Consider the following 14,253-nt stretch of genomic DNA (forward strand, 5'->3'; position numbering starts at 1 on the left):
ACATTTTCTATTCGCACAAAAAGTATATCTCTCAAATTTTGTGAACAAATTTGTTTACATCCCTGTTAGTGAGCATAATCCATCCACCTGACAGGTATAGCATATCAAGAAGCTGATTAAACAGCATGATCATTACACAGCTGCACTCAAAAATCTGCAGTTTTGTCACACAACACAATGCCACAGATGTCTCAAGTTTTGAGGGAGCACACAATTGGCATGCTGACTGCAGGAATGTCCACCAGAGCTGTTGCCTGAAAATGTAATGTTCATCTCTCTACCATAAGCCACCTCCAAAGTCATTTTAGAGAATTTGGCAGTACGTCCAACCGGCCTCACAACCGCAGACCACGTGTAGCCACACCAGCCCAGGACCTCCACATCCAGCATCTTCACCAGCGGGATGGTCTGAGACCAGCTACACGGACAGCTGATGAAACTGTGGGTTTGCACAACCGAACAATTTCTGCACAAACTGACAGAAACCGTCTCAGGGAAGCTCATCTGCGTGATCGTCGTCCTCACAAGGGTGTTGATTTGATTGCAGTTCGGCGTCGTAATCGACTTTAGTGGGCAAATGCTCACCTTCGATGGCCACTGGAGAAGTGATGAATCCCGGTTTCAACTGTACCAGGCAGATGGTAGACAGTGTGTATGGCGCTGTGTGTGTGAGCGGTTTGTCAACGTTGTGAACAGAGTGCAAAATTGTGCAGTGAGTTTATGGTATGGGCAGGCATAAACTACGAACAACGACCTCAATTTGAATGCACAGGGAAGCGCTGACAAGATCCTGAGGCCCATTGTCGTGCCATTCATTTCAGCATGATAATGCACGGCCCCATGTCGCAAGGATCTGTACACAATTCCTGGAAGCTGTCCCAGAAATGTCCCAGTTCTTCCATGGCTTGCATACTCACCAGACATGTCACCCATTGAGCCGCTTTGGGATGCTCTGGATCGAAATGTACGACAGGGATCTCCAGTTCCCGCCAATATCAAGCGATTTTGCATAGCCATTGAAGTGAGACAAAATTCCATAGACCATGATCAACATCCTGAACAACTTTATGCGAAGGAGATGTGTCACACTGCATGAGGCAAATGGTGGTCACACCAGATACTGACTGGTTTTCTGATCCACGCCAGTACCTTTATTTTTTAAGGAATCTGTGCCCAACAGAGGCATATCTGTACTCCCAGTCATGTGAAATCCATAGATTATGGCCTAATTGTTTTATTTAAATTGACTGATTTCCTTACATGAACTGTAACTCAGTAAAATCTTTGCAATTGTTGCATGTTGCGTTTATATTTTGTTCAGTGTAGTTACCTTCTCTAGCAGTTGCCTCAACTGTTTGGTGCGGGCATCTCGTGAACACATGGACTGCTGCGGTGCCACCACGGTGCACACACACCTCCCCTCACTGTCCTGGGCTGAACTGTACACCTGCCACGACTCCTCTGGGTTCGCTGGCAACACCTGGAAGAAAGAGAGAGAGAGATAGAAAGAGAGAGAGAGAGCGGGAGGGAGGGAGGGAGGGAGGGAGGGTGGGTGGGTGTTCGGGGAAAAAACTGGTGAGAGAATAACAAAAGCATCCATCCTATAATCCAATTGTCAGGGATTTGTTGAACAAATAACTTATTCTGCCCCTTCCATCCTCACCTGCTCCCTGACTGCATTGGCTTAGCTTGGCCGCACACTTCAAACATACACTGTAGGCTTGTGGTCACATATAGCACCATTTGGAGTGGTGGAGCTGTGTTAAACCCTCAGTACTTTGTGTTTATTTTCTCTCCACAGTGGCACTTACATAATGTCTCTCTGTGGGATGCACACGAACAAAGGATTACGCACGGGGACATATGGCCATGACGAGAACCGTTAAACTCCTCCAACCTCCCACCCCGCAACCATCCAATCATCAAATGCAAACAGAGGGGAACAGCAGCCAATCGAACTGGTCGAGACGTCGAAATACTCGTGTATGTGTACATTATCAAAGTTATTGGTGTCCAACTATTTAACAATACAAGGATGAGGTGTGAGATGGTCAAGATTAAACAATGAACAGAGTCCAATCATGTTCGCATTGAGACAGGGCTAAGCTGGGTATGCAGAATCCTACAAAGCTTGAGAGGTCATCAATGAATACTGAATTTGGGGCTGATGCTGGTCTCACAACCAATTGACAGCAATCCGATAGGGATCTGACAACGGTGTTGATTGACATGTCTCTATCCTTGTCCCTGAGTGATTGACAAGCTGAGGCCCACACTCAAACAAATGCTGGGTTAAAAACAACCGTGTTGGGTAAATAGTGGACAGACAACACGTTGGGTTATTTTTGACCCAGCCAGTTGACTCACTTAGTTGGGTTACTGAGCTATGATCCACCGGGTCAGAGCAGAAGACTAGAGGCATGGCTTAGTCGGGGCATGACTTACAGATAGTAATTTTTTGGAGTAAATGTAATTCCAGTTAATCTGTTCTGTTGTATAGTCAACACATGTTAAGGTTGAGCACGGACACTTTGTAGGCCGACGGCCTGGGCTGACAGAACACTACCAAATCAACATCCCCTGTTACTCTTCTGCAGTAAAATCCTGTAATGCCAAGTACTTCTCTGCAGCCGCCACCACAATGTGTATTTTCCGAGACTCACGTTCCATTTCCGCTGTACAGTTGATAACCATGGCTGTCAGGTAAAAACTCAGCAGGACAGACAGTGTTTTCTCTGTTTCACCACGCTCTCCACTGGGTCTGCGTCGCACCAAATGGCAGGCGTCACATACACCTGGAATCTTCAATTTCAGTTGATCCTCCTCAACACTTAACACCATCACTCCTTTTAAATGGCACCCTGCCCCAAAGAGCAAAGCAAGTCATAGTTATTGTCCCAATGTGCGTGATTGTGAGCGCACGTGCCCTCTGGACGGAAGAACCTTCAAGTTACTTTCACTGACACTTCTTTTTCTACTTTGGGATTGGGTTGGCGGTTCGCATCCAACTTCTAGTTGCATACACCGCCACCTACTACTAACTTCCGGTACTACAAAATTGGGGAAAAGGAAAATGACCCTGCCAATTATTAGCCCTCACAACAACAAAAAACACTACCCTATTCCATTATTTAACCCTATCTAATCCTTCTCCGGGCCAAAGGTCTGGGAGGAAAAAACTACCACTCAACACCCCCTGCAAATCTTTTTCAGTAAAACCTCACAATCCCAAGGACTTCTCTGCGGCTGCCACCGCAACCTCAAATTTTCTGTTACTCACGTTGCATTTCTGCGGTTCAGTTGACAACCACGTCTATGAATGCTAAGAAACCCACCTTACTGAAGCGCATATTATTCCCATCCCTCTCTAATGGTCTCTTCCTACTCGCAGAAATCCTCTCAGGATCCCTCACGCTGTACCCATCTTCCTCTACCACTCTCTTCACTGCTTCAGTACAACACTTTCTGTACTACTCTGACCCTGGCAACCTCAACCTGCCTTTGTCTCAATGGAGACCCGATCTCCAGCCCCATGGGCACCGCCACAGCTGACACATGACTTTCTCCACCGATACGACACATTGCTTTGTCTCATGCCCTCCTGCACACTTGTTACATGTAGGAATCTCCCTCATACACACTGCTGTAACATGACCATAAGCTTGGATCATAATACGCCGCAGTATTTTCAGAACAAAAGCTCTCACAGGATAACTAACACATCCTAACTTTGCAGGACAGACAACGTCGTCGTCGTCACCAATTCACCACACTCTCCACCAAGTATTTTACTGACTGACTCAACCCTTATAATTCCTTGACAATACAACAGAATTTCTTAACTGGAATGACATTCACTCTCACGGTTGGCCAAAAATAACTACCGGAAAGCCACGCCCCCAGTCTTCTTATCTGACCTTGGTGGATCATAGCTCAACAACCCAATTTAAAGAAAATAATTGGTTGTTTGTGACCCAAGTGGCTGGGTCAAAATAACCCAATGTGTGTTCTGTCCAATATTTACATCAATTGGGTTGTTTTTAACCCAGCATTTTTTAGATTGCAGATATCTTTGAAATAATTAATCACTAAAACTTTTCAGCCAAAGACTCATGCTCCATATGTAAATGTATCTACAGGTCTGGTGGCATGAACATAGGAAATAGCCAATTGTTCGTCTGCATTGTTCATCTGAAACCGTTGCACTTCCGTTCCATTCAGTCTCTCTACCTGGGCCATTACATATCTGCAGGACTAATCTGAAATCGTAGCACTTTCATTACTACTGTACGTAAAAGCCAACAGCGTCCTGATCCTGAATCCACACACTCATTCCACAATTCATCGTTTGACTGTACATCATGACCAGGGTGCAAGAGAAGCCTATTCCAATAGTGAATATTAATCTGAGTCAAATGTCCGGTAGCCAGAGTACTGCTGAGAGTGAATGGATAGTGCATGGATGCAGTTTGTCATCCCTACATACATCCCTACCTTAGAGCCCTAAAGGGAACCAAAAAGGTCACCAACAATTAACTTAAAGTGTGGTAAATAAATTTGAATGTTTAAAGCCAACTGGCAACCTTTCCATATTCACTTCACAGAGGCATTGACTGAATATAATGGAAAGGTAGATGCTCAACTACACACAAGAAAATAATGGTTCTAAATAATACCAGATAGGGGTTATTTGGCTTGTAACCATAGCGGGAACCCTTTTTTGAAGGTTCAATAAAGAATTCTAAATGGAACCTGTATGGTGATATAAAGAACATTTCTCAACATGAAAGGTCATTTGTAGATCCTTTTCGGAAAAACAATACAGGTTTTTTTATTCCGGTCAGCCATATTATATTGTTAAAATTCCATAGGTGTTATTACTGTGTTAATCGACAAGTTGAATCAAGTGAGCTACCGCTGGAACAGATGGGGGTCCCTGAAGAAAGAATTGAGAACTGACTGATTTCATCAATCGTTCTCAATTAACAAGGCCATACATGAGTCTTTCACAAAACACTTCCACCGGCTAAATTCAGATACTGGCCTAACACAACACATCAGACAAACTGGAATGACACTCTGACTCGGTTACACAACAATATTCTAATGAGCCGCGTCCCCTACATTTTAATTATCACTAAAATGACTAAAGAACCCTTTTGTGAACTGTAAGGAACCATTGAAGAGCTCAAAGGTTTATTTTAGTCATTATATACTTTTATTTTATTTTTTTACATATAATTAAGCATTATGATTATGTCTCTAGACTACAAGAAAAATCTATTTCAGGTGATTGAAAAATGTTAAATTCTCTAACTTCACCCCCCCCCCAGCCGTCCTCATGTACTTTGTGCCCCCCTAGATTTTTGTTGGTGCATGGTTTAGAGGAAGTTTTTTTTATCAATAATCCCACAGGAGAACAGCTCAAATTCAGAGTGCAAACACTCATGAATGTTATAACCAGAGCCATGTCTTATCTAAACACATGGCTCTGGTTATTACTATGTAATAACACAACATTTTGTCTATCAGATCACCATGTAATAAGCGAAAATGACTATGTAATATTGTAATATGTCGGCCCTTCATTACAGTGCAGCCTTTATATCGGACCAGATAGTATTGTTTTATGGTTTAATTATTGAAATGGTTTATGTTCTAATCAAATAGGTTTTTGCCAAAAATGTAAACGATTAAGGAGTGCGTTTTATTAATTATTTATTACTCAACCTCATTGCGTAAAATCACATAGAATTTCTTTTTCTATAGGTTTCAACATTTATTTCACAAAGTATTAGCCTATTTATGTTTAATAATCATTACATTTTCTTCGATTAACCAAAAGGTCAGATTGTGCTTGACAAAGATACAAAGAGAAGAAGCCTTCTGCCCCGAGTAATAACAGGACCCAATGATTTATCTGGTGCGCTTTTCATTCGATGATCAGAGAATCAGAGACCCCACTGAGGGTGCCTGAAATCCGGGAACAAATATGAACCCAGCTGCTTTCACTGTAATTTTCACCTTGCAGCGTTTTATCAATGACAGCATCCAAGTCCATTACCGCTCTCAGTTCCCACCGCGCGCCCTTGTTCTCCTCCTCCTCTCAGCGCGCTCCCCCGCCTCACCTCGAAAATACAGTAACCTACAACTAGTCTCTCTCTCTCTCTCGAGTGATATCAGACTGGAAAAGACGATATCAATCATGCCTCTGCAATTCCATTTGCTCTAAGATCTGAGAGCCAACCATGCGTTGGAAACAGACAGCGCAACATAAAAATACACTAGTGACCCAGTCAAGCAAAAAAAAAAGAGCTTTAAGAGAAGGGCTTTTATACGTTTAATAATTAATGAACCAATGAGAGCGAATAAAATAAAACGAGTAATAGTTGAGAAAATAATATGCAGACAAAACGAAGCCGCGAGAAACGAAAAGTTGTGGTGCCACTTACTCCGGTGCTCCTGTCCGGGTAGCCTGCCCTCTCCGCGGTGATCTTGGTGGTATTGAGTCCCACCAGCGAGGGCAGCGTCTGCGACATCCAGTTTGTGATCATCGCCATGGTGCTCAGCACCACACCGATTTTCAACAACGGTACCGACATCTCTTCACTCTGTGTTTAACCCAAATTAGCTGCATTCTATTTCGGCACAATCCGGTGAGAAACGAGCAAGGCAATCCATGTTGCCTGGTGAAGCCATAGCCTGCTGGTGTAACACCCGTAGCCCCGTTTCGGTCGGTCGTTTCTTGGACATCACTGGTGAATGGCGGAATGGTTCAGAGCTGGAAAAAGCTCGGAGGAGCAGGTATGGATCACGTTAATGAGAATAAAGCCTCGATAACCAATCGGACAGACCCGAAAGTCGTGAGAAAGTGAGATTGAGTTGTGGGTTGGAGATGGAGAAATCTGGATGGACAGGCCTATCTCTTTCAATTCAATTCAAAGGGCTCTGTGCTGTCTCTGTGCTGTCCCGCGCTCTGGTGGCTTTCCCGTTCTCCCTTCCTCTTTCGTTCACGCCCTCAGTCCGCCTCCTGCCTCGCGCACTCTTGAATATAAGTGCGAGTGACTACACACAGGCTGTTCCAAATGGAGAAGGAGGTGCCTGCAGATATATACACAGAAAACAATGGATATGTATACTGCCAGATGGGTTATTTGGCTTGTAACCGTAGCGGAAACCTTTTGGTGCAATATAGAACCATTTTTTTCAAGACTCTAATTGGAACATGTACGGTGCTATAAAGACCCATTCAAATGTTTTCTTTATAGCACAAAAAAAGGGTTCCACTATGGTTACAACTCTTTTCGGGGCTATATAGCACCCTTTATTACGGTTCTTTATTTAACTTTGTGGAGAATGGTTCCATAAAGAATCGTTCTCAGTCTGAACGATTCTTTCTAGATCAATTTGAAGAACCGCCGTTTATTTTTATTCTTGTCAGCAATATCATATTGCTAACATCCCTTAGGTGTTATTATTGTGTTAATTGACAAGGTGAATATGAAGTGAACTACCTCTGGAACAACTGCGGATCCCTGAGAACAATTGCGACCAACGGACAACCGTTCTCAATTAATACAAAAAAACACCGTTACCGGCCATAGTTACATATAATGCCACAACATAACAGATTACAAAACTGGAATGACACTCTCACTCACGGTTGCACAAAAATAACTTGCGCATACCATGACCCAGCATATTCTGATGAGCCGTTTCACTATGTTTTAATTTTCCCTAAAAGAACAAAGACCCCTTTTGTGAAACAGTAAAGAACCATTGAAGAGCGCGAAGGGTTCTTTAAATCATTGTGGTTCCACATAGAACCATCACCTTTCCCAAAGTACCCTTGAGGAAACCACATTATTTAATTTGTATAGCAACGCAAGCAACGCGCAAAAAATGATGGTGTCAACCAGGATCGAGACTCCCTTCCTCGTGCCACCGGGGGTCCGTGTCTACTTGGTTTGTGTAATCTCGGATTGCGCGCCGTTATTGTCCTCAATCGCGCCCCCAGAGGAAATAGGGGAAAGAGCAATTCCCAGTAAAATTGCCCCACTTGCCTGCTCGCAAGACGCTGAGCGCTTCTATTGCCAAGTAAAAAAAAAGTGAACTCGAAAAAATACGAGGTCAAATCATGACGTAGGTGATCTTCAAGTCGGATAGTTGAAGCTCTAGAAAGAGGCCCAAGTTCACGAGTTGGATGACCTTTTCAAATCGATTTTTCTCAGTCAGGGATCATTTGTTTCTGAGTTCCCAGTTGTTTTGAACTCACTAATGTCGGAAATCGGAGATTTCCAAGTTCCCAGTTGTTGTGAACGAGGCAATTATCCCGGGCCGCAGCAGGTGACGTTTCTCAACCCCCCCCCCACCATGGACCCCGAGGTGTTAAGGTACCGATAATTACTCAAGTTGACCTTCATATAATGAACAACCTCATGCAATTAAAGTCCATTATGATTTGATTTAAATACTCCACCAGTTCAGAATTTGATCAGAAGTTGTGGTGGGCATATTAAGGTGAGATAGGCAAATAAGGGTTGTACATATGCCTAATAGTGCACACAATATGGATAACAAGCATTTATTATCCAATAATGAAAAAAAAGTGCATTAAAACACAAAACCAAGCTTAATTCAAAAGTCCCCAAAGCGCACACCTATCATTATCAACACTGCCTTTACAGTATAATCTGAAACTAATGATGTTGAAGACTCTGGCACCATCTTGTAGCTGCTTTTGGTGTTGCTGGTACTTCAAACTGTCTTTTAAAGGGACAGTAGTCATAAGGCAATACTGTTCTTCATTAAATAGCTGTGAAATATCACATACATGTCACAACCCAATTTAAATGTGTAAATGAATCACCCAACGGTTAGCGACTAATTTCGTGTTGGAATGTGTGCCTAATTTGCATCACCTAAAATGATTTCTGAAGGTGTTACAGGCAAAAGAACAAGCACAGCAGGGGTAGGCAAGCCTGTTCCTGGGGTGCCACAGGTACTGCAGGATTTTGTTCCAACTAGGCACCACACCTGACCAACTGAGCTAATTGATCAGTTCAGTGATTGCCTAAATTCAACACACCTGGTCTTCCCAGTCGTTTAAACAAAAAACATGAAGTGGCTGCGGCACTACAGGACCAGGGTTGCCTACCCCTGACATACAGGGTCAGGTGAATTGATTCTCACTCACTCACACTCTCTCATTACTTGAATCAGCTCTGTAGTGGTAGGGCAAAAACCAGGGTTTTGGAAACCCAGCCATAGGCCATATATATAGTATCAACCTTGTCAGAGTACTGATTTAGGATCAGTTTTGCCTTCAAGCTCACAATGAATAAGATTACAAGGGGGAATTGATCCTAAATCAGCACTCCTACTCTGAGAAGCGAGATTTGGTTTGGGAGCCCCCCACCTCACGGGTAAAGCATTTTAGTGGTCCCCTTCTTGATGGCGAAGAGAACAAATTATGTTTTAAAGTTAATTTCCTGCAATTCTACACATTTTGCCATGGGGCATAGAGAAAATGTTGCAGTTTTAAGGCACATTTTCTGCAACATTTTGCCACAGGGCGGAAAGAAAATCTTTCCGTTTTAAAACACATTTCATGCAATTCTACTCATTGTGTTATGGGGCTGAACAGAACATTTTCTTGTTTTAAAGCTAATTTCCTGCAATTCTACAAATTCTGCCACGCAGTGGAGATATATTTTTGCAGTTTTAAAACTAATTCTAGTCATTTGTCCATGGGGAGGAGAGAAAAATGAGCAGTTTTAAAGCTAATTTCCTGCAATTCTACACATTTTACCATGACTTATCCCATGTTCATATGATACCTGAGTGAGAGTGACTAACAAAATCAATGAGGGCCCCCTATAGGTCAGGGCCCCTAGGCACATGCCTTGTGTGCCTGGTCAGTAATTTGGACATGATTACAACAAGGTATAGATAGATGGCTATCAATGTTTGCTGACATGGGCTAATTGAGTGACTGTCAATAACTGACATTACATGACAAAAACTGCTGATACACTACCAAATTTCGATTATCAGCCGTGGCCCTAAGCAATCGCTTATGTTGCTTATGCCCAGGGCCAGCCCTGCATACAGCCCCTGAACCATTTACATTTTAGTCATTTAGCAGACGCTCTTATCCAGAGCGACTTACAGTAGTGAATGCATACATTTCATTTCATGCATATTTTTTATATATATATATTTTTTTGTACTGGCCCCCCGTGGGAATCAAAACCCACAACCCTGGCATTGCACACACCATGCTGGCATTGAAAACACCATGCTCTACCAACTGAGCCACAGGGAAGACATTCCCACAGGGAAGAACCACAGTGATATCCACAGCAGCAGGATGACACACCAGTACTCTAGACCCCATACCTGTCTCCTTCTTTTATCCTATCACCTCTCTCCCATCACCTTGTGACTATTTTGAATCCTCACTTTAATAATTCCCTTAATATTACCCAATAAATAATTTCATTACAGCGTTTTGGTTCATGTGACCGGAATGGTGTCACTTTTTTTCCCATCCCTAGTAAACACAGCTGATTAAACTAATTGCATTCTAAACCAAAGATCATGATTAGTTTATTATTGTATTCAGGTATGCTAGCTGGGTCTGGGGAAAAAGTGTGACACCAATTAGCACCCCGAGGACTGGAGTTGCCCAACCCTGAAGTAAAGAATCAAAGCACTGACCAGAGCATCACACTACCTGGGTAGTGCTCAACCTATAGGTTACATCAAGACCCAAAATATCCAGTGTTATATGGGCTATTTATGTCCTCTCAGTAATGCAGTATGCTGTTATAAATAAGACTCAGTCTCCCATTCTCTCTCACCTTCAGTCTCTCCTTCCTTTTCCCTTTTCCTCTCTCCCCCTCCTACAATGTATCTGTCTCTCCATCCCCCCTCTCTCTTTGACCTTTCTCAGTGTACAGTACACAGCAGTTGTAACTCTACAGGACAGTGTGAGGTATCAGAGGGGGTCAGCTCACCTCTGTGTGTGCCATCTCCTACCCTGCCCATCCCAGCCCAACCCATCCAAGTTCTGTCCTGTCCTGCCTTGACCTCCCCTCCCCTCCTGCCCAGCTCAGCTCTGCTCACCCCATCCCAGGGCCATCTCATCTCTGCCAGTCAGTTTGCATAGCAGTGCTAAGCATTAATAACCTGCTTTAACTGGGTGGGTTCCCCAACACAAATTCAACCTAGTCCTTGAGCATGGGTTTTAGTCCATGACTAGGCTTAGTCTGTGTATGGGAAACCGTCCCTATGACCATGCCCTGGACAGATCAGCTAATACGGGATAAACCACTGGAACAGATCAGTCAGTGGAGGACTAGCTCGGGCTTGTCAGGCTAGGCTGGCTTGACTGACCGATTCACAGAGAGTGGCAGAGAGGAAATTAAGGAGTAAAAGGAACATTACAGTAAGTATCATGCAGAAAGCCTGAGGTTCACACAGCACCAATTATGTCTCTCATTTAGTCAGACTAGAATATGTCATTTAAAACGGCTATATTCTCCCATGTTATATGATTACTATGACCATATGGCATGTATAACTAGTGCTGCTGCTGCTACTACTACATACACAACTGTGAAAGTACAGTATGACATATGATCGTCAATGATCTCTCCCATTGAGTCAGATGGAGCTGTGCCAATTCAAATGGACAACTTCTTTCACTCACACTGAATTATGAATCAATCAAATCCAAGATGTCAATCACATAATGCAATGCAGCTGCAGAGAGACTCCATCTTTCTCTCCATATTTCTCACTCTCCCAAGAACTGAATTGATTATAGTGTAAACCTTGCATTACAACCCCCCACTCTCACTCTCTCGCTCTCTCTCTCGCTCACTCTCTCACTCACTCTCTCCCTCTCGCTCTCTCGCTCACTCTCTCACTCACTCTCTCCCTCTCGCTCTCTCGCTCACTCTCTCCCTCTATCTCTCTTCTCTCTCTCTTGGATCCCTACATTTCTAGCTGGGTGAAAGATTAAGCTGAACAGCACACGGGACATAAGTGTTTGGAATTTTGTCTCAACAAATGAATGTCTTGTCTGTATGAGTGTGTTTGTGGATATGTGTATATTTGCTGAGGATTTATGTATGTGTTTAGTGAATGCATTTGAATGTGCTTCCGCGTGTAAATTAGCTAGAAAGATGTGTCAACATCATGTAATTGTGTCTGGCCCCCTCCCAGTTAGGGGGAGTGATGAGCTCTACAACAGAGTCTCACAACTCAATCACTGGTTGAAAACGGTTTTCCGCCCCTCCCAAAAGATAGAATTTGTAGACAATAGGCCCTCTTTCTGGGACTCACCCTCAAACAGGACCACGCCTGGCCTGCTGAGGAGTGACGGACTCATCTTATCTATCAACATAGACAGGGCTCTAACTCCTCTAGCTAAACAATGAGATACGGTGCAGGCCAGCTTAGCGGAGTCTCCCGCTAGCACAGTCAGTGTAGTCAACTCAGCTATCCACATTGAGACCATGTCTGTGCCTCGATCTAGGTTGGGCAAAACTGAACATGGCGGTGTTTGCCTTAGTAATCTCCCTGAAATAAAGACCTCCTCCATTCCTGTAATTATTGAAAGAGATTGTGATATCTCACATCTCAAAATAGGGCTACTTTATGTTAGATCCCTCATTTCCAAGGCAGTCATAGTCAATGAACTAATCACTGATCATAACCTTGATCTGATTGGCCTGACTGAAACATGGTTCAAGCCTGATGAATTTACTGTGTTAAATGAGGCCTCTCCTTCTGGTTACACTTGTGACCATATCCCCCGCGCATCCCGCAAAGATGGAGGTGTTCCTAACATTTACGACAGCAAATTTCAATGTACCAACAAAAAAAATACTATTTTCATCTTTTGAGCTTCTAGTCATGGAATCTATGCAGCCTACTCAAACACTTTTCATAGCAACTGTTTACAGGCCTCGTGGGCCATATACAGCATTCCTCACTGAGTATTTGGAATTCCAATCAGACCTTGTAGTCATGGCAGATAATATTCACATTTTTGGTGACTTCAATATTCACATGGAAAAGTTCACAGACCCACTCCAAAAGGCTTTCGGAGACATCATACACTTAGTGGGTTTTGTCCAACATGTCTCCGGACCTACAGTAACAGCCAAAAGTTTGGACACACCTACCCATTCCAGGGTTTTTCTTAATTGTTACTATTTTGTACATTGTACAATGATAGTGAATACATCAAAACTAGGAAATAACACATATGGAATCATGTAGTAACCAAAAAAGTGTTTAACAAATCAAAAAATATTTGATATTTGAGATTCTTCAAAGCAGCAACCCTTTGCCTTGATGAAAGCTTACACACACTTCACATTCTCTCAACCAGCTTCATGAGGTAGTTACCTGGAATGCATTTCAATTAACAGGTGTGCATGTTAATTTGTGGAATTTCTTTCCTTCTTAATGTGTTTGAGACAATCAGTTGTGTTGTGACAAGGTAGGGATAGTATATAGAAGATAGCCCTATTTGGTAAAAGACCAAGTCCATATTATGGCAAGAACAGCTCAAATAAGCAAAGAGAAACAACAGTCCATCACTACTTTAAGACATGAACGTCTATCAATCTGGAAAATTTCAAGAAATGTTAAAGTTTCTTCAAGTGCAGTCGCAAAAACCATCAAGCGCTATGATGAAACTGGTTCTCATGAGGACCGACACAGGAAAGGATGACCCAGAGTTAACTCTGCTGCAGAGGATAAGTTCATTAGAGTTAACTGCACCTCAGATTGCAGTCCAAATAAATGCTTCACAGAGTTCAAGTATCAGACACATCTCAACATCAGCTGTTCAGAGGAGACTGTGTGAATCAGGCCTTCATGGTTGAATTGCTGCAAAGAAATACTACTGAAGGACAACAATAAGAAGAAGAGACTAACTTGGGCCAAGAAACACGAGCAATGGACATTAGACCGGTGGAAATATGTCCACAGGTCTGATGAGTCCAAATTTGAGATTTTTGGTTCCAACCTTGTCTTTGTGAGACGCAGAGTAGGTGAACGGATGATCTCCGCATGTGTGGTTCCCACCGTGCAGCATAGAGGAGGAAGTGTGATAGTGTGGGGGTGCTTTGCTAGTGACACTGTCAGGGATTTATTTAGAATTCAAGGCACACTTAACCAGCATGGCTACAATAGCATTCTGCAGCGATACACCATCCCATATGGTTTGCG

At 43.1% G+C, this 14,253-nt stretch overlaps 1 protein-coding gene across 3 annotated transcripts in view; it reads right to left on the reverse strand.

Annotated features, from left to right (window-relative positions):
- The window catches only part of LOC106562961 (noelin), a 72,697-nt gene that overhangs the window by 29,597 nt on the left and 28,847 nt on the right, over positions 1–14,253 (reverse strand). For 2 of the 3 annotated variants that reach the window (XM_014128096.2, XM_014128095.2), the window contains exon 2: positions 1,331–1,480. In XM_014128096.2, coding sequence (XP_013983571.1) covers positions 1,331–1,480 — 150 coding nt within the window. Of the gene's footprint in view, positions 1–1,330; positions 1,481–6,452; positions 7,072–14,253 lie in introns of those variants that run through there. The other variant, XM_014128093.2, reaches the window with a different exon arrangement.

Source organism: Salmo salar, chromosome ssa11 (genome assembly GCF_905237065.1).
Source record: "Salmo salar chromosome ssa11, Ssal_v3.1, whole genome shotgun sequence".
Taxonomy (NCBI): Eukaryota; Metazoa; Chordata; class Actinopteri; order Salmoniformes; family Salmonidae; genus Salmo; species Salmo salar.